At 43.7% G+C, this 21,891-nt stretch overlaps 1 protein-coding gene across 2 annotated transcripts in view; it reads right to left on the minus strand.

Annotated features, from left to right (window-relative positions):
* The window catches only part of TRAPPC9 (trafficking protein particle complex subunit 9), a 3,490,818-nt gene that overhangs the window by 1,632,151 nt on the left and 1,836,776 nt on the right, over nucleotides 1–21,891 (minus strand). For both annotated transcript variants that reach the window (XM_069621680.1, XM_069621681.1), the window contains exon 18: nucleotides 8,216–8,358. In XM_069621680.1, the coding sequence (XP_069477781.1) occupies nucleotides 8,216–8,358 (143 nt within the window). The remainder of the gene's footprint in view (nucleotides 1–8,215; nucleotides 8,359–21,891) is intronic.

Here is a 21,891-nt window from a genome sequence, read left to right on the forward strand (position 1 = left end):
GGTTGAGCCAAAACTTTGCACAATCGAAAGTCCTTGACACCTTGCAGAAGTTTTGACGATTGTGATTTGCGAACCCGACTGAGGGAATTGTGAAACATGTGTTTACGCCCGGCAAAGGGGAATGCCTTGTGAACTGTGATTTAGTGAATAAACAGGCACTTGCCATAGGCTAACAGAGTGATCCAGTGAGGCGTGATCACCATTCAGAAGTCTTTGTTCAAAGTGGGCAAGTGCTGTGGAAGGTATGAGCCCGGATGAGGGGGACCCAACTAAGCCTAGGTGGTGGTTAAAAAAGACATGGAGACTTTTGGATGTGATTGAAAGGCGTTAGTGCACCCAACTGAGGAACGTCAAGAGAAAAGTTGTGAAGAAGCCAAGCGAACAACACTGTGACGACAAGTATGAACCCGACTGAGGGATGTCCACAGTGAGTGGTTGGTCTTTGCCCGATTGTGGGAGGCCAACGAGTGAGAGATGGATCGGAGCCCGGCTGAGGGGATCCAAGGGTGAAGGGTAATCACCCGACGTGAAGGTTATGTAAGGAAGGCAAGATATCAAAGTAAGACAGACACAAGTGATCACAGTTCAAGGGTGTTTATTAAACTGTACAAATGGGTGAGCTAAATGCCTAATCTAAATCTAAATCTAAGATGGGAGCAAGCTACGACATCAAATAATAATACAGTCCAAGTGGAGTCTAGTCAAATAAAAAGGGCCTATACTAAAAAGAATTCTATTGCCAATTCTAACTGGCATGCTACAAAATAGTGTGGAATAATGTACTCAAGAAAAGAAAGAAGTGTTCAAAATAATAAGTAAGGATGTTATGGCCGGGGTCTCCCTTGTCCAGGTTTTTAGCAGAGGACAAGGTGGGACTCTTCAGCACAGCATACTCCTGGGCTTCTCCGGCACAAGTTTACAGTTCCTTTTCTCTATATCAGGGCCTTCTGTGTCCAAGTCTCTTCTCATGCAAATTCTCCTGCATGAGTAATAGTCCAAAATCTCAGGCAAGGTGTAGTTTGCCAACCCCAAATAATGATCTCTAATTTAGCAAAACATATGGTAGCCAACTGATCAAAGAGCACTGGTAAATAAGAGATGTTAGAGACAGAAGCAGATATATTTGTGAACTAATGGAGAAATGCTGTCTTTTTGTAAACAAATGATTTTGGTGTGCAAATTCATAGGTTAAAACTTACACCTCTTTGGGCAGTTTTGTAGACTCCCCTTTCCATGGAAGGTGCAAGTAAGCTTTCTTTGAGTAGCCAATGCAGTCAAACGTTATGTGTTCAGATCATCAGGGGAAAGACGGGTGGGCCTTAAGTAGTGCCAGGTCATATAGAGATTCCTTTATTTACCTACTGAAGTATTTATGGACTGAATTGGAGTGTACAAGATAAACAGCTGAATGGGGGCAAGGAGACTAAGTGCCAAGCCTTTTTACAACCACACAGTGCATACAGATAAGTGCATTTTCCTGAAGTATTTAGTGCATTGGACGATAGCCAAGATAGCCAACATGTGTTTCGACCATAAGGTCTTCTTCTGGCCTGAGCTAGATTCTATATGGCCACTTCATTCAAAGGTAAGACAGTATACTGTCTGGCATATATCTTCTAATCAGAAAGTGCACCAATTAACTGTCGTCCCTAGCTACTTGCCGTGTATGAATTGTTGGGGGAGTCTAACTAGTTTACCCACAATCTGCTCGAGGCAGGAGTCACATTCGAATGCATTTACTGAGATTTTTTGAGTGAGCGGTTTGATGAATTGCGGGATTCCGTTACTTCTACCCAGCAGGGAGCCTTTTCCCATGAGGCTAGGGAGATGAGCATGCTATGCAATACCGTCCCTAGTGGTACAGGCAAGCGGGACCTCACCGGAGAGACTCCCCCTCTGGGGACAAGGACTCTGTTCTTGTAAAGAATCTCCTAAAACACACATCATGAACCTTCCCATACTAACATCTTCTGAAGAAAATGACAGAGAATTCATCAGTCTGCCATTGCCAGTCAAGTGCATTAATGATACCTGAAAAGGAAAACTCATAGTATTGGGGCAAAAAAAACAGAGCAATACAGAGTCTGAGATCAACAGAGAAGGAGGACTTTGACAGTCTGCTGGGCAAGCCCCACGGCAACGTCATAAAGCCCAGAGGTTGATACATCATGGAGAGAAGCCGGGAAGTTCAAGCTGTTTGTGAGTTGCTAAGGGGAGAAGGAGCCCAATGCCTGGTGTTCCAGAAGGCTAGAGAATGAGGAGAACACACAGTACAACGAGCCAAAGAGGAGTGGTGGAGTCACTGCTAATGCAATGCTTCCGTTCACGAAAATGATACCATTGCCAGTGAAGCGGCACAAACCCAAATGAACAAGGAATGAATGGAGAGTCCATTTGAAATACCTCGAGAGAAACGAAAAGCCAGCCTGACAGGAAAAGGTCCCAGTCCCAGGCAAGCCCCAGTGACCTTATTGATGAAGAATAGAGTATTCTTCCTTTCATCTCCTTCCCCCAGAAGCTCACGGTCTCCAGAGCTCTGGTTATCTCTAGGCTGGACTACTGCAACAGCCTCTTTCTAAATCTGCCTGCTTCTACTCTCCGCCCTCTGCAACTTATCCAGAACAGGACTTGTCCTTGGCCTCAAACCCAGGGATCATATCTTTCCAGCATTGAAATCTTTGCATTGGCTCCCACTGGCGGCAAGGATTGATATTGATATTTTATTTCAATCGCGCTCGTACACAAGCGTTTCAGAGCGCGACAAGGCAAGGGATGGGAACAGGGGAGAATAAAACAGCAATCTTACTAGGCCCAGTGACATTGAGAACGGGCAAGTGCATGAGAGAGGGGAGGGGAAAGTGCATGGAAGGGGGGAGAAGTGGAAAGTGCGAAGCAGAGGAGAAACAGATAAATAACAATAAATAAATAATAAAGGCAACAAACAGTGGTAGTACAGCCAGCAAGCAATTTGCAAGTGCTAGGTTTAAGGCAGCAGACAGGGTAGGTCTGATAAGTGCAGGAAGAAAAAGGGGGAGCTGTATGGGTACAGATACAGACCCCAGTGCAAGTGGTGGCCCGGAGGCAGTGCAGGAGGGTGGCAGGGTGAGCAGGTATCTGGGCCCGGAGGACAGAGGGTGGCCAGGTGCACGGTGCCAAAAGAGAACAGATCAGCAGGGGAGAGGGAGGAGTGAATGCATAAGAAAAGGGGAAGGTCTTGAGGTGCTTCCGGAACCGGAGATGGTTCTCCTCAAGTTTTAGAGTGGCAGGGAGGCTGTTCCAGAGGGAGACGCCAGCCGAAGACAGATCTACCCCCAGCTCATTTCTTTGAATAACGACTGACCCTGAGGGAGTTGGAGGTAGAGGAGCGAAGAGCTCGAGAGGGGAGGTATTTGCGGAGGGATAGCTGAAGGTATTTAGGACCCTGGCCCCGGAAAGCCTTGTGGACAATGCAGAGGGTTTTGAATTTAATCCTTGCATCCACTGGGAGCCAATGGAGAGATTTCAGAGCTGGAGAGATACGATCCCAGGGCTTGAGGCCAAGGACAAATCTCGCAGTCCTGTTCGGAATTAGTTGCAGAGGGCGGAGGGTAGAAGAGGGTAGATTTAGAAAGAGGCTGTTACAATAGTCCAAGCTAGAGAGAACCAGAGCTTAGGATACCACAAGCTTCTGGGGGAAGGAGAGGAAAGGCAGAGTACCTCTGAAGAGGTGCAGTAGGAAATGTGACTTTTTAGAGGCCTCGGAGATGTGGGCGGAGAAAGAAAGGGTGGAGTTCAAGTTCAAGACCCTCTGCATTGTCCACAAGGCCTTCTGGGGCCTGGGTCCTCAATACCTCAAACTCTCTCTTCATTAATACCTTCTTACTCAAGCTCTTTGCTCCCCCACCTCCAACTCCAACTCCAACTCCCTCGGGGTCTGTCATTTCTCCAAGAAACACGTTGGTGGTAGAACCTTTCCTCAGCTGGGGCCTGCCTCTCAAACTCGAGGAGAACCATCTCTGGTTCCAGAAGCACCTCAAGACCTTCCTCTTTGCTTCTGCCTTCACTCTTCCTCTCCCCTGCTGATTTCCTGTCTGACACTGCACTGGTCAACTGGCTACCCCCTGATTTTGGGACCAGGTCCCTACCCGCCCAGTTCACACCCGCACTGTCTCTCAGCAGCCCATGCACCTGGGGTGTATCTGTAACCCTACAGTCCCCCTACCTGCATTTTGGACACCTGCAGTCTGCAATTACCCTTGCACCTGCCACCTACTGGCAACACTTCTTGTTATTGTTTTGATCCCATGTACAGCACTGCCCCCTCCCCTTTCCCCTGGTACTTTTCCCCTCCCACTCTCCTTCACTTGCGCAATCTCATTGTCACTTGGCCTAGTAAGATCGCTGTCTCTGCCTTCCCTCTGTTCCCCCTTCCTTGCCTCGTCGCGCCTTGAAACACTTGTGTATAGGCAAATTACAAATGCTATTTCATATCATAGATTAAACAGGAAAAACAGGAAAAACAGGACACCTGGGAGGGGTACCAGGAATCATACTCATCTCAGTACAGATAAAGTATTGCGAGCACATGAAGAAAGGGAGAATCTTTACTGGAATGCTCAAACTTATGCCAGTCAGGATAAAGTATTAAAAATACCAAAAGAGAGTGGAAATCGTTACTGGAACGTCTCTACTTCTCCTAGTGAAGAGAAAGTTGTGCAGTATCACCTGGAGAGTTCCAAGTGCTGAATGGGATTATCACAATAAATGATCTGAGACCCAAATAATCGGAATCAAAGAATATGGCAAAATACTACTTTATTATCAATTCAATAAAGTAGGGAAACCTGGTGAACCAACAGATTGTTAGCTCACACACTCTCAATGCATTTCGGTTACACAAAAGGTTTTATACCTTCACATACGGCAGCTATGAAGTCATTCTATGGTGCTAACAGTAAAAACCTACAGGGTAGAGGGATTGGTTAAGGAAAACGTATACAAATATTTTGTGTGTTAGTATCATCATCAGATGCTTCTCATCTGGTAGGCACGCCTTCAACTACCTCCAAATACGCAGAATACAGATGATAATGTATTTTCAGCAGCATATAGGTACGTGCAACAATGTATGGTCCGCCATTACATAGGTCCTCCGATTGGTTGGCACTCTCTTACCAACCTTGGACATTTGGCTCATTAGCAACGTGTAAGCAATGCAACCGATGGGCGAGGGAACAACGTTAGACAACTGCCTTTCTTAGCTAATTAGCCTACCCGCTCTCATCTTTTAGGCCCTAAGCTAAGGCTTCTTCTAGTAGTTTACCTTGCTGACTGCTCTCTTCCTTAGAACTTTAAAGGGAGTGACGGTAAATTGTTATCTTCGTTTGGAGCTTCATGAATAGGCCTTTTTTCTGGTCCTGAATCACATGTGAATACCATGATTTTGTCCATTTTACTCTTCTATTTAATGCTATTTGATTAAATTATATTGGGTGATTTTACTCTCCTTGGCCTCTGGAGACTTGGTTGCTCCATTCTGCATGTGCTTTCTGCATCTTTAATTGAACAATACTTGGCACTCGCCACTGTTCACTCCTTTACTTAATCTAAGATAAATATGTTCAGCGGACATAGCTTATCCTCTTCGACTCCTTTCGTGCCATGTAGTTGCTCTTGCTGCAGCATCCTTGATTTTGAACCGAGCAAATAGCCTTTGTTCTTGCACAAATTTGTATTCCAGTGTCTGTCAGCATTGCAGCCTCGGTTTCCCTTCTTGAGGCTTCTCGCTTACTCTCACACGTGCCAACGTCCATTTTCTTAACACAGCTTCTTTACTCGTGTACTATTTCCTACTATAGCAGGCTTATATGTTGTCTCGTCTACCTTGCGTTTCTGTGTATATACATTTATTACATCCCTTGTCACTTAGTGTATATGGTTTTCTACATATTCGCACATATGTACCTTCATCACTTTAATCACATCTTCATTCTTAAGATGTCCATACATCGAGTTCAGTGGATCCAGTATTTTCTCTCTTTAGTGGCGTCGCTTTACATCTGCTAGACTTTACTTATAGTTCTTCTATGTTCAGTGTGGTCTGCAGGGTCATGTCTACCACATCAGTTTGAGGATACATTCGATACGGTTGTCTGAGCGCATAGTGTCTCTCACACCTTCAATGTGGTATTGGAATGATACCAGGTGTGATTTCGCATTGTTCTTCCAGTATGACAGAGGTGAGGAGGTGGGCTCTATAAATGACTAGTGCATCTGCCGCTCTACAAAGTGTCAAGAGAACACGAAGATACTAAGAGTCAATATTGGAACCCTCAGATTTGTTCTAGTCAAGATAAAGCGTGGATACTCAGCAAAGAGGAAACCATACATTTATGAAAAGAGAAATAAGAAAACTCATTGAATGAGAGAAGGACCAATGTGTGTGGAATTAAACAAGAGGAAAACAAAAGGAAAAGAAGGAATAATAAAACGACTGAGAAGGTTGAGACCTTGAAAAGCCCTATTTCGGGAATTTGATGAAAATAATTTCCAAGAACTGTTGGAATATACCTGGTTGAACAGTTCATGGAAGATCCGCGCAACAGGAGAAGGGAGTCATTCTTATGCCCCTTAGTTATTCTAGATAGTGCTAGGGTCAGAGTAGGTTCGTTTTTGCATAGTGGACTGAACTTGATTTGGACTCTCACTGACTAGCACCCTAGTCAGTTTCATTAGGTAGGGAAGTCCTTTAGAAAGGGAAAGATAGGGGGGTTTCACCTATATTAGTTAATAAAATATCAGTGAGAAGGAAAATCGGAGTCTGTGTCCTTCTGACCCACCACAGCGGACACAGGAGGATGTGGAGGTCCATGGTAGTGTAATCCGGTCTGTCCATTATACAGGCAATGCGTTTCCAAGTGAGAGTGAGGGACCGGAAGAGAAGGGCAGATCCCGGCAAGTCTAATGTTTGTTTCTACTCACAAAGCCAACAAACTCAGGCCCGACGCTTTCATGGACCTCCAAGGTGTTAAAATTCACTGACATTAACTAAATGATGGCAGACAAAACTATATTGTCTGCAATCGCACAGGCAAATTGTGGGTCAGAGATTGCTGGTAAAATCAAGGACACGTGCGTCAGTGAAGGTTGCAGATAAGGTGCATTCCCAGCTATGGATTTAGAAACTCAGTTTTACCCTCAAGCGCTTCATAAAGATAGTGCCTTTGGACCAGCTAAAAACACCTGACATGGGCATATTCAATGGCAAAGTCCCTGTTCATCCTGATTGTGTATCTGTGCACGCAAACCACACCCGCCACCAACATTGTTCCAACCCGAAATACCATGGGTTACTCAATGGGAGCTAGTTCAATTTGTATGTCCCCTAAAAAGAAGAAACATTACTTTCCCGGCCTAATAGAGGCCGTTGTACGCCCTTTTAGGATAAACATTGATGCACCATACTTAGTACAGAAATCATTATTCACAGCCAAACGTCACAAATAAAGAGATGAATAATTCCAGCTTGCAGGAAAATACAGGTACTGATTTAAAGAGCTTACAATGTCTCGAAGCGCTGTAGGTGTAGGAGGTACACATTGAAAGCTACATTTTCATTCAAGGCACCGCAATGGACATTTAAGAGTTGTATACTACTGTCCGCCTTAACAGAGCCATATAATTGGGGGACGATAAATATATCCCAATGTGTTCCAGCTCAAGACAAAGTTGTCTGAAAAGGCAGCGGTCTATGATACTGGCTTGTCACATTCAGTTGCTGTCAAAGCGGTGACATTGTTAAAAGTTTAAAACGCCATTGCCCCAGAGTCGTAGCGTGACGTGGGCAATCACTGTGCTTTGGCCTATGATGGACACGTGACATATGTGGTGACGTTTCGTGACAGCTGGGGAAAATGATCCTCTGCAAGTGCATCAAAATATAAAGTGTACTAAAACATGCCCAATGCTCCAATACTGAACCCACATACATTGTTTTTATTCAACAAGAGCATGATATTATACATTGAACAAGGTCCCCTGCTGGTCTTAATGGCCTATTGCTGTACCTGCACTAGGTTCTGGGCTGCATACTTTGGCTCTCCAGATCTTTTGCACTACAACTCCCATCATCCGTCCTGAACACGGTCAATGGTGAGAGGTCATGGGGTGGTAGATGATGTCAGGCATACAAATGAAACGACACTCTGTAGGTAGCACTGCTTTAGGTAATGCTTACCTTGTTGCAGGGAGCGTGCTGACACGTGTAAAGAACACTGATGGCTCCACCTCCACATGAAGACCCAGAGAAAGGTTCCTATAGTAGCCATCAGCATGTCCTGGCCCTCCAGAGTATTTGAAATTCAAAATGGCATCCAGAGTCTTTGAAAAAAGAACAGATAGTTTCTCAGCAATTCAGTCATTCACAGGTTTACTTTCTTTGCTTTGTTTACTTGGCACTGTATTGTTACTTGCAGGTGGGAAACAGGCTTAGAAATGTACACAGTGGAGCTATATTTCACCAGGCAATTTGTAATGAGTATCAACAGTTCAGTTAAATGCATTAACTCTCGTATCGCTGTGTTTCGGACGCTTCAAAGCTAGAAGTGGATCGGCTGCATAATTGGCTGTAGTCTCACACACCACCATTGGAAGCAGCAAGAGGGGCACATGAGGTTGCCATACTCCGTTACTATCACGTGATGCGGTCACGCTTTTCTCATTTCTGCCATGAAATCCAACACCACAAAAGTAGAACCCGGACTGCCACCCACCGAATAGTAAAATTGCCAGAAAATACAAATAATGTACATTGTAAGTGGTTATATTCTATTTGATCACATATTAATTGCGTGTATCCAGATAAACGAAGTACATGTGCACCCGTTAAATTACATAAATAAAAATAATGGCCCTCAAATATATGTAACGGATACAAATGAAGTGGGTCTACACGTGAGGAGCTTTTGCCTATGAAGAGGTTGATGGGTACCTGCATGATTAAATCTTAAACTAACCCTACATGAGTTATCCAGATAATTTGGTGGGAGCCCAATTTGTTGCATATTTAGTTCATATTGGCATAAAAAGGGTTATAGGTGGTACCTTGGAGCATGACTTGGATGGAGCTTGTAAGATGCACTCCTTTCCATCTATACCCTACGAAATCACTCCCTCTACATAGGCTGTCTAAATTACTAAATACCCGTAAATAGGTGCTCCGATTTCACTGATTTAGGTCAGACTGATGCAGCTTCTTGCACACGGAGTAAAGATCTGTGACGCCCGATGGTATTGAATTATGAGAAACTAATGTAAACAATGAATGGTCACCAAATAGCCTCATTACTTTGAAAGAATTCTGTTAAATATTAACTTTAGATTAAGTACTCCACAAAACGACGTCTCTGAAAGGTGCACTACATGCGCCTTTCAACTCGGAAGGAAGATTCCTGAGGGTGTTTGGACTGAACCAATATTAACAATCAAATAAAGAGAATTATCATGTAACTCAGAATCATGGTAAATTTTTGTCCATAATCTTGCTAAACGATATGGGTAAAATTCTGCAAAATCAGGGATTCCAGGACCAGTGCGTTTTGCCCCTGTACTACCCTCCGTTCAAAGAAACATAATGGAGCAGACTCATACCTCCTCGACAAATGGCCCTGGGTGGGGACGGGGTGGTCAAGGAGAGAGAGCTTGCATATTTGACACAGGTTGTGTGGCAATGTTACGATAAATGAAGCAAAGCATTTAGGCAGTTATTCGCGAAGAGCTTCAGAAGGCAAAAAAGCTGAAATCAACACCCCTGGAGACCTTCATCTATTCCAGACGTAAACATTTTTGTGGCAAGTTTGAATCGAGGATGAATTATAACTTGCAGCAGCATTAGAAACACAATAGAGACATACAATGGTAAAAATGCTACGTAAAGGTTATTAATTTGCTATTTTGTGTGGTCGAATGAGAGCTCAGAGAGAAGACACCAGGCTACAGAGGCGTTGCTAGGGTGGGGCTGAGTGGGCTATAGCCCCAGGTCTTTTGGTTGTAGCCCCAGATAGAAGCCCAGGAGCTACAACCAAAAGGCTAGCTAGCTCCGTGTCCCGACAGTCTTAACATTAACGTAGCCCCGGACCTATTCCAGACCTAGCAACACCCCTGCCAGGCTAGCATCTTCTTGACCTCATGTTAAACAGACTTCTCCACTTATATTTCAATTAACATTCAGGACATTTAGCTAGGACCGGAAGTTGTGAAAACCATGGAAAACGTTGCAGTCGATTTGCAGATGTGGTCCAATGGGCAGAAGCCAGTTGGTCAAGTACAGGGTTCACTCAACTGTTAACTAGAAATAAATGCATAAAAGTGCCTCATAACTGGAATAAGGCACTCCTCCTGAGTTTCGTATGGCAGGTCCAAAAAGATGGCTAGGTGGCCATACGTTGTATATTATTCATGCCCTGAGTGGCCTTCCATTACTATTAGCGTGTGGTGCGACTGCAAAGATCCTGTAATGTCAGAGTGGAGCTTGATGGAGATCCTAGCCATCACAACCAAGTAGGACAGGTTAGACTTCCTTCAACTCGCCCTTGGAAGACTCCTACTTCCATGTTTCCGTAATTGGGGAGGAGCAGCAATTATTAGCAGCCGCATTCTAGAGTAATATTGCATTCTGCATGCCACTGCAGATACACAGATTATTAGGGCAATCCATTATATTAAGTGTAATGTTTTATGAGGGCCACAAGCCAGTTTTCAAATTCATCTTCTGCATGGACCAATTTGTAATGGTGGCCTTCTGCATCAATACAGGTGCAGAGCCATCACCATGTTCCTACACAATTTGTGTTACGGCTAGCAGCCGAACAAAGAGAAAAAACAGGAGGCATAGCAAAAAACTCAAAAACAATCAAACATTTCCAGCCTCAAAGAGACAGGTTGAGTATGTACAATGTTGCACAATTAAAATAAACTGGTCAATAATATCCTCTTAGGGAAGCCATGCTGCAGGAAACATGGGCAAACCCCAGTCACTCCCCGCCCACCAGGACAATAACACATCCCTCAGGAACATTAATAGTCATAAAAACTGGTTCCATTTTGAAGAAATAATTTTCAATACATCAAGAATGGCCGCTTATTTGGAGGGATCAGTGTAGTTTCTTTTTAAATGCCACCAAAGTTATATTGAAATGGAGTATCAATTATAAGACTGATGAAGAAGTACTGAGGAATGACTTAAGTTTCCATTTTCATCCATCTATTAATGAAAGTAGTAAGCAGAGTTTAAAGAGCCTATTTATTCAGCAATTGTAAATCTGTGCAATTAAACCACTGACTGGTGGATACTAATGCACTGTCAACCGTGAAGCTTCCTGGAACAGAAATTACCCAATAAAAGGAATTGAGAAAACTTCCATTAAGGAACACAATGTTTCATCTCCCGATTTAATCAATTAACAACTGGTATCCATTGATATATTAGCAGAACAAAATCCAAAGGCAAGTACCTGTAGATAGAATGGTAGGGAATATGGGAAACGCATTGCATCACTTTCCTTCTAAACAGCTGAATGGCCAGGCGCTGCCCTATTAACATGAATCGCCAATTCCTCTCATCTCTCATGGCTTGCCTTTCAACAGAATAAATAAGTTATCCAATCTCTATCCAATGAGAATGGACCACCGAACCAAGCAATGATAAAAGCCAATAGTTACTTTTCTCTAAGGACTGCAGAAGTGTTTGCAGGACTCCGCCATTTCATTTGCCATCCGGAATTCACATCCATGACAAGGTGTTGTGAATCTGGTGTGGTGTGAAAAAATGGCTTCAGAGCCGCAGGGAACCCCCAACCTTCATACTTTAAGGAAGGGCACAAGCTGCCCCAGTGAATGCACACTCCACAGCAATCAATGCTGTGGAAATCATGTCACAATGCACTACTTTGCATGAATGATTTACACAATATAGTTGGGGTTCCACTACTCAGTCAAGTCGTTCTCTTGCCTCCTTTGTCTTGTCACATGACAACAGTAGGCAAATGGTGGCTGGGACATCAATGAGACAAAACTAAAAAGGAAGCAAATGATTTTTGAATGTCATTGTCACATTTACACAAAAGACATTTATCTAAAAAAAAAGACTTGTTATATATATATATATTTTTTTTTTTAAAAGGCATAGATCGTGGTGGTTCTGGCAATAACCGAAATTATATATTTGCATGGTCGGAAGGAATGCGACAAGTCTGGTGCTACACGGATCATGGTTTCTCTCCACCATTTCAATACTTGTAGCTCAAAAGAAATAATCGTCCACAAGTATGTTTTTTTTCTCCATTGGCCCATCTGCAAGTAAGAGAGATATTCTCTTCAGGACCCATACACAAGGACATGACCTCTCTTCACCAGGAAAGCGACCCCACTCTGCTCATCAGTCAGGCAAAGCATTTGCTTTAGACATTAAGCTTTCGTTTGTGGGACATGTAGTGACGAAAAAGGGTCGCTAAGCAGCCGGTATGTTTTCTGTAATGTTCTTGACCACTGGTGGTGCAAAAACAACACAATGATTGCTGCAAATCCCCAATGAAGGGAATGGGGACCTGATTTTTGGCATCTGGCTCCACAATACACAAGGGGTGTGGGGAGGGGGTTTGTGAAGCATTGAAGTGGCCACAGAAGAATCGTCAAAAGCAATCTACATCTGGTTGCACTGCCCCATTAAATTAAGTCCCATCCTATATAGCCCAGAGAAATCAAGCCATTGTTAATTATCACATGTGCTATCTCCTTGAAGTGCCAATGCCAAATCACCAACATCTGGATCATGACCCATTGGTGTGTGGGATGTATTAACCCACTTATGCTCTGCCCTGCGGCATCACTGTGGGCTGATGTTGCCAGAATTATCAAAATGGCCGCAAAACCCCTGGGCGCGCCAAAACCTATGGAAATTGCGCTTTGCAACACAAAAAGATGGCTACCAAATCTACCATGCATGTTGTCAGTGGTGAAACGGAGACCACACTGCTGAAACATGTCACTGTCAACAAGTAAAAATGGAGACTGCATGAAAAGCAGTGCTTGCTGAAAGAACTCCAGAATTTGCTCTTAAATCCTTTTTCTTGGTTGCCGAAACTGCAGAATGCTGGCACAAAACACCACCAAACATCCAATATTCTTGCTGGGTGTACAAGTCACTTCATTCAAGAAATCATTATGAACATACAAGGTCCAGAAAAGCTGGATTTGTCATCAAAACATTCTGAGCAAAAATCTGCCTGCCTGTGAAATCTGTCAAAATCTGGGTGCAGTACCAGCAGTCGCCTGTGGACAGCTGTCAGTAGCTTTCATCAGAAGATTTAAACTTGTGCAACTGAAATCAAATGTCTGAAAACTAAGTGACCTGTTATTAAGAGTAACCTAGGTTGTAACGATTCAAATTCCATGGTTTAGAAGCTGGAATAAGTGTTCTAGCTGCCTGCTTTGAAAATTGCAAGTTTGTTTTAAACCAAGTAAAAAAAATGTAACAGAATGACATTTAAATTAAGGCTCAAACCACAGCTTTCCCTCACAAAGGCCAGGCATTTCCCTCCTGCGCCACTCCACCAGGAAATCACACTTCTGTGATGATTAGATCAGGGGAGGAGAACTTGGGCTGCAGCAGAAGAGGACAATGGACTTCCTCTGGTTGAAAGGATATGCAGAATGCAAAGAGTCATAAACTGCCTCTCCCAGAAGGAAGGTGGCGGAGATTGCTTCTGAGCTGCCAGAAGGAGATGGAGGCGGGGACAGACAACTATTTGTTGATTCACAAGGGCAAAAAGCACATTTTTAAAAAGATTGATAATTTACTGTGTAAAATTGTGAAAAATATGTATACCCCGGACTTGTGAACCTAATTTTTGGCTGCACATTTTAAGAGGCGCTAGAACTCTGTGCTATGTTCTGGGGAGTAACAGTGGAAATTATGGTTTTACACCAAATGTAATTATGTCAAAAGCTTGAAACTTCACACGCTTATGCCCCTATACAATGTGCACATTTGTGGAAATTTGCTCTGAAATTGGACCATATGTTCCGGACAAAAGGTGGAATTCTGTCAAAAGCAGACCCAAGATCCTACAGCGACGGGGCTTGGAAGAGTATCTGCTCCACAAAATGTGTGATCTATGTATGTTATTGTTAGAAAGGTTGCACATTTGTAATTATGCACTGTACTTAAAGTAGATTTTATGTTCAAAGGGACAAGGGGAGGATTCTCTGACTCATAAACACACATTATCATGGTGACACCCTGTTTTCTTCTCTAATCAAGGGGGAGAAGAGATTCTAACCTATAGCCTGCCTAGGGGGTGCGCTTAAGATAATCCAGCACACACACTTCTTTACCATAGGCATAAATAGAGAAAGCTGAGGACATAAAAAGACACACAGATTCACCCACTATCCTGGTGATGCACCCTGAAGCAGATCCATCCATATTACTTGTTCCTGACTCAAGAAACATGGCAAGCAGAAAGGCCCATTCCATTAGTTGAACCATTTGCAACTGGGCCTTGAGTTTCCAGGACCAGAAAGAATCCCACAAAATCTAAGGGGAACAAAAGAAACAGCCGGGCTGTGCTGTAACTGCTTTCCTGCTAAAATAATTATTAGCAGAACCGAAAGATCCAATCCCTTTGTGCCCTGGTGATTGCAGACCCAGTCCAGTCCGGTGTGCCCAGCAGCCTGTCCAGTCCGGTGTGCCCAGCAGAATTCCTGTCCAGGAATCTTGACGGACCAGAATTCCTTACGGTTCTGTTCAAAACATATATAGTGAGTATCCATAGTATAGGACTGTGTCACTAGCATATGTATTGTCTATAGTAATCTCTGTCTTAAACCAATCCTCTCTTATATTCAGAACTGCATTGTGAGAAATATTTTTGAATTGCCTGAACACTCTATATTATCCCTACTCTCTCCTTCGGTACTAGTATTGTTAAATATCTTTGCGCTCATATATTTCATCTGAAGAAGGCAAGCTCCTCGGCAGGCAGTCGCCCGGATCCAGTGGCGCCCTGGTCCAGTGGCTGTGCTTCCGTGTGGTATTTGCTTCTTCATAGTCATCCCCTAGTGTAAAGAAATCCTGTTTGTCTTTTGAAAGTGCATCCCTGTTTTCTCATTCTTGCGCCTATCTCAGAAAAATGATCTCCACTCAAACGTTCATAACTTCCTCAAATTTTATGCTAGAAACGAAATTTCAACTTCTGCTTGTAGCTAACATCCACAGCTTTCCATAGAACCAAGCATTCCAAATCCATATAGTTGTCCCGCGATCGCGATTACCGCACGCGGAACAGTTTGCCGCAGATTTTGTTTTAGGAAATTTCTATAACGTGTAAAACAGCTTTTGATTGCACGGGACTTCAATTTTAAGTTTGCACACTGCTTATTAGTGTCAAATCATTGTTAGTGTTTGTCTGCAACTATCGAAAGTGGCTCCCATTTTAATTTAAACGATTTCAGTCACTTAAACCATATTTAGTGTTTTACCCAATCCATTCTCAGAGAACTTTAAAACCATTTTGACAGTTTTCCAATCAGTTCTGTTTCTCTCTTGTGTTTGCTGGGGGGAAATTGGGATTGACATTTTGTTGAATTCTGCATTCCTGAAACCTGCTCTCTCCTCCTATCTCGTTACATTGCTTGTTGAGGGTTGAGGGGTGTGCAGGGGAAACTAGTAACCACACTGCTATTTGATCTGAACACACAAAAGTATTATTTCTGTGCTAAATAGTTTTGCTCACTATTACTCCTTGTTATTAAAGAGATTGCTTAGTGTTACAACACCCCCCATTGGTGATTATTGTATAACCATTAAACATAGTGTGATTATATTGTGAACTACATAAATATTTTAACTCTGCAAACCAGCCCGATTCCTGGTTCAGTGTGACCGGGAGAGGAGGGGGTAGGCGTTCCAAGAGAGGGGCGTGATATAAGTGGTAATCGTTCAGATTAAAAGAACTTTTAGACACAAAATAAATAAAGATTTCAGTTGTGCATTACACGCTAGGCATTGATTTAGGTGAAGTGCCGGATTGAAATTACTTACAGGTGCCTCAATGAAACCTGTTGGAAGATGGTGAGCCATGACTGAATGAAAGCCTTCTGGTCTGCTGCCGGAGCAAGCGTTTATTTTTTGATGTTTTTGTTGTGCTATAAGCAGAACATACCACCTCAAAATGAAGGGAATGTTGGTGGGGGTGGCGGGTGGACAATAGACTTAAGTAGGGGGATGACAAAACATCAAGGAATGTAAAGAAGCATGGTGAGATTGTGGAAGGTCCAGGCTTCATTCACTGCTTGATAAAGGTCACATTCCAGTTTTTCTCAGTAATGACAAGCATAGAGTAAAAAACATCTGGAGCTGATAGGGGCATGAAAACAATCATCCAATCTGACCTTACACAAATAACCCCTTTTCCTGCTTCCTGTTGCAGGCTTATAGTCCCTTCCCCTTAGCTGGTATTGGTCTTCTCTCCCTGGACAATCTGCCCAGTCTTCCCCACCCGGTGTGGTTTAAAACAATGAACAGTCAAAAGCAACAGTATAAGCCCCAAACACATTTTCTGCGCAGATTCACTGCGGAACGCCAATGGCAGCCCCGAAAGGCAAGTGTTCATGTTAGTGTTCCTGGTTCCTATTTTGGATGCCTCAGAGGTAAGGTCTAGGGAGCAGAGAGGGTGATATCACCCCCCCCCCCCTTTGTCCCTGGTGGTCTAGGGAGTCATCGCCGGGTGATCCCTGGAAACACAGCGTGGTTCCTCTGCCTAATGCGTGTGGACGCAGCTCAACTTTAGGGTCCACTCTCTCCCCACTAAGGATCATAGCGGCTTATGGCATCGGCCTGCCTGGAAATGGCCCAAAATGTTGCCCTCACAATTGCGATGGCAGAAATGCCTGACTTGTTATTTTTTTAAACACCCCCTTTACACCACATATATATTTGTGGGGGATATAGGATATTATATTAATATGGGGGGCTGCAGGGGGTCTCACCCCCTATATCTATGTGGTGTAAAGGGGGTTTAATGAAAAATAAAGGAAAAAAAAGTCAGCCGTCGCAATTGTGTGTGGTCGCAGTGATCACATAGATCAGTCTGCCGGGATGCCACAGCTTCATTTTCTTTTATGTCTGCTCTCTCCACAGAGGTTTACACTGATGTGGTTTGATGTTTGTCGGGCTTCAGCTCTGCAGAGTGCTGGATCAGGATTCTTCTTCTGTTTGATTGCTTGTTCGGATAAGGTCTCGCTAAAAGGAAAAGCGGAACACTGGCAAGCATTTTGTAATGAAGGCATGACTTGAGTTTAAGATGGACTGCACAGAAAGATGCTGGCACCAGGGGCAGAGACAGGAAGTGGGGCCCTTTCAACTGCCTCTATCGTCCGGAATATGGCTGGCTCTGGATTTCTCCCTGAGCCTCCCACCCCCTGCTAAAACTGACTCTTACACCAGTTTGACAAGGCTCAGGTATTTGCCACATAGCAGGTAGTTGTCTAGGAGGAAGGCATAGGTCGGTTGCAATGGTATGGAAGAGACCAGTATGGTTGAGAACTAGAGAAAGATTTAAGATAAACCCAATGATTCAGCAGGGGGGGCTGAGAATCTATGGGGGGAGGGTATGGAGAAGAAGGTGAGGTTTGACCACAAGGCTAAGAAGCAAGGGGGCTGTGAAAGATCTGTAGTATCAGAGTGAAAGCAAGACTGTGTAGGAGTTAGAATGTGAGTAAACCTTGGAAGAGCCTTCCCAGAAGAGGTTTCTTTCTTTTGTATTGGCGATTAAAGATGAACTTTGTAGCCTAAGATTAGTAAACACTTTTGTTGGTGAGCCTTTGAACATTTGTGTTTCAGCTTAGAGATAAGCCGCTAGCCAAAGACTTATTAAGTCTATATTTTAAACTTTCTTTTGCCGACCTCGTGTAACAGATCAGGGAGTTCTTCAAGGAACAAGTGTAAGAGTAGGTTAAACCTTTAGGTTCTGGAACTACACCATGGAAAATGCTGAACACTACAAGAATCCCTCACGTTACTTTGCGCTCGTCCTGACACTATTTGGATTTCGATGACCCGTTTTGTGTGTAGAGTCCCTACAGTCTTTTGTTCCAAACCCTACCCTGAAAATCAAATCAATAAACCTGATTTGTTTAAAATAAACCTGTTGTCAGTGTCTTGCTCAACCTCCATAAAGTGCACACTGAGTGCGGGCATTGTCGACACAACCCACAATAAGGCACCAAACACAGTGACACACCAGCTCAGATACCAGCATCTGCCAATTACATTACAAAGCTTCAACCCAAGACTTCCAGGCGAGTCATAGCAGATTCAGTACGAAAATGAGTGGCAAGGTTTCCATGGCTATGGATTTACACCTATGCCCCCTTGGGGGCCGTTTCAAAGATGAGGCTGTTAAGGTATTGTATAGCTGGCTGCCCTGCTAGGGCCGCAGATCCACTTCTGCAAAGACTTGTGATTCAAAAGCTTGCGATCTGTCGCCCTTTAATATCTTTCTCTGACAAGCGCACACAAATATCTTTGTGAGACTGCTTTAGATGAAGGAAAAGAATACTGCTGTTATTGAGATCTTTAAAGCACATGAGACAATAGAGGCTTCATAATAGAAATAAGATGACAGCTGTGCTCACAGGTTGTCTAACTGTGGGGTGAAAAATGAGACAATTCATGTGTAAAGAATCTAAACAAATAGGAACGTCTGACAGTTGCCATAGCAAAAAGAAATCTGTCTATCTAGCGCGTGAATAGGTGGAAACATTTTGGCAATGCGTAAATAGATGCCGTAGCCGCCGCCAATGGAAAATCAAGAGACCTGCACTGTATCTACAGTGCACATGGCAAGGGTATTCTCCCATAATGCTTCTCAACATAACCTATAATTACCGCTTTGGCTTTGTGAGGCTGCGCATGAGTAGAACACAACAGCAGTAACCTCGCTAATTGCAGTCAGACCAGCATAATTAGAGGTTTCTTCTCCAGTGATGGTCACTATGAAATTAGCATTTTTTCCGTTGTCTGACAGAGAGAATAATTGATTTCTCTGAAAAAAGAATTCAGAAAGGTTCAGCAGAAAACCACATTATTTCAAGACTCTTCTGAAACCTCTTCTAATTTCTCGACAGCATTGCATACTGCGAGAAACCAGAAGGTGTCTCACCCACAAGTCCCCCGGGATGTGTCATCCAGGTGGCCAGGACACGCACATCACTTTTAGATCCAGTTCCTGGGGTTGGACAAGTGCATGAGGATCTCCTGTGTGAGGGGTCTTCGGGGAGCGGGACACCTGATGGCGAGACACAGTATCCCACTCCCTGTAACACCTTTACCCCATCGTACCGGGTAGGATATTTAGGAACTTTACCCCCACCCCTTCACAAACATTTTCACACAGACAGCCCGCTCTGGGGGAAAACAGACTAACACTCGAGCATTGTACCCGACATGTCCCACTACCATGGTCAGGCAATTACTGGTAACCACTCACACCTGACTTCCATTAAGCTTTCCATTACCCCACACAGATAAAAGGCAGGCACAAGAGCACACTCTGAGTGAGGCAAAGCACAAAAGGAACAGCATTTTCCAGGCAGCAGCTGAACGAGGGAAGAAAGACGGCAAATCAAGAAGGGTGCGCAAGGCGGAAGATACCCATGACCTTTCTGGGTGATAAACCGTTACTTTCCTGAATCCTTCAGATTAAAAAGTGTAAGGCCAGAAAACCAGAAGGAAGAATCCTGCATTGTATGTCAGAGAAACCCAGGGCCCTCCTACATGGCTGACCGAGCCGGTGAGGAACAGCAGCCGCTGTGGTACCGTCCTTGGCTCCAGGATCAAAACAACCCCAGAGAGCTCAACACAGCCAGTGAGTTGGGGAGACTGATGCAAGACCGGTCTGTGTTGAAGTGAAGGTTGCAAGCAGCAACATTGTATAAAGAGCACAAGAATGAAGATTGGTAAAGAGCGTGATGAAAGACGGAAGGAAAGCTTAACTGCTGATGGATGTTTGAACTTTACCAGCGAAGGATACTATACCAGTGACAGAGTGTGCCGGCACCGCGAGTATGCTCAATCAAAGGTCTATGCGAGGTATCCAGCCAAGAAGTAGCAAAAGTAAAAGTAAAAAATGAGAATGAGAAATGCAGTAAATCGAAGTGGTCCTGCGATGGTTCAAGCAAAATCCATCGCACAATCGAAAGTCTCAATTTTTTGGTCTGAGCCCGATCGAGGGAGACCACTTGTCAACATTGTGCTAAAGAGGTCCCAGCCCGAACAAGGGAGATCTGTGTTCCAAGCCCGAACAATGGAGACCAGTTGGGAATGTGAAAATCCTGATTAGATAGGAAATTTGGTGCTGGTGTGTTATGCCAGGCCCACTGCAATAAAAGACTGTTATTGGTAAAGAGACTTTGGCAGATGGCCCCGATACCCATTGCTTTGAACCATATCCTAGTGTCAGAGAAGCCAGAGTGTGTGCGAAGCTCAAGCGTGCTGCCGTGTCCCGTGCTGATAGCGTGGGGAAGGGAAGCCAACTGCTCAACTATCCTGACATATCATTTCTTGAACACTTTTCTTTTTGCATATATTGTTGTCCCACACCAGTTGTATTTAGAAGTAATGATTGGCAATAGGTTTATTAGTACAGGCCCTTTTATTTGGACAGAGAGATTCCACTACGACTGCATTATTATTATTATTTGATGGTCGTAGTTTGCTCCCATCCTTAGATTTAGGGTTAGATAGGCATTCAACCAACCCACTGAAGTTCAATAAACACCCTTGAACTGTGATCACTTGTGTCGGTCTTCACTGTTTGATACCATGCCTTCCTTACAATAACTTCCATTCCAAATGTTGCAACAGATGAGATTCTCTGGGTTTGATAACATTTGTTTTTTTCTTTTCTTGTTGGAGATATCAATTAGGCTCCCTCCTGTCAGAAGTTGTGACATAGGGTTAAAAATCCAGCGATCAAAACCATGCTGATCTTGCTCATTCCACCGCAAAATATTATTTTTGACTTGTTTTATCCCATCCCGCTGTAAGCTGCGGCCGGCAAAAGGTTTGAGATGCAAGTATCTTAGGTCCACTTGTCAGGAACTTGCAGGTAGAGTGAAGATCCCAAAATGAAGCAAATACCACAGAAAAGAACCCACAAGGCCTGTTCAGTCTACCAGTTTCTCTATCTAAACCATGGTTAGATGATTAAAGCCCAGCTTGCACCCCAATTTTTAAATGTCCTTCGAGAACCAAGGGCCTTTCAAAAATTGTTTCATTTTTATTTTTGCTTCTCATTACTTTTATATGCATTGCATATCCACCCTTCACTTTTAATTACTGACGTTCTCTTAGAGGTTTTACCATAATGGGGCTATTCTTTGTGATATCCCTTGTTATCAATACTCTTACATAGTGATGTCACACTTTCTCAGCGTGGCCTCTTAGGGTTTCCTGGGGAGTGGCCTATAAAAGCAAAGGTATGGCAAGCTGCCAGCACTGAGGAAAAAAAGACTGGTTGGTCCTGTCATAGGACAAGGAAACAGAACACTCATACACAAGGGACCACAGACCAAAGATTAAAGCATGTTTGGAAACAAAACGCAGAAGGAAGGCTGTAGGGACAATGGGATCACCAAAAGTTATATGGGCTTAATTGATACTATCATTGCCACATCAAAAGAATCTCTCCAGGGCATCTGCCTTGTAGGGTCTGGTGGCTAAGAGTAGGGGTACTTCAACCATGGGTTAGGTCAGGTAGGGCTAGCTTCTTGATCAAGCCTTTTGTGGAAAAGTCTTAAAACTGTGAAAAAAAAGTCTCTTGCCTGACTCAGAGGTCCACCAACAGAATGACA

The sequence above is a fragment of the Ambystoma mexicanum genome, chromosome 5q (assembly GCF_040938575.1).
Source record: "Ambystoma mexicanum isolate Mex_15411 chromosome 5q, UKY_AmexF1_1, whole genome shotgun sequence".
NCBI lineage: Eukaryota > Metazoa > Chordata > Amphibia > Caudata > Ambystomatidae > Ambystoma > Ambystoma mexicanum.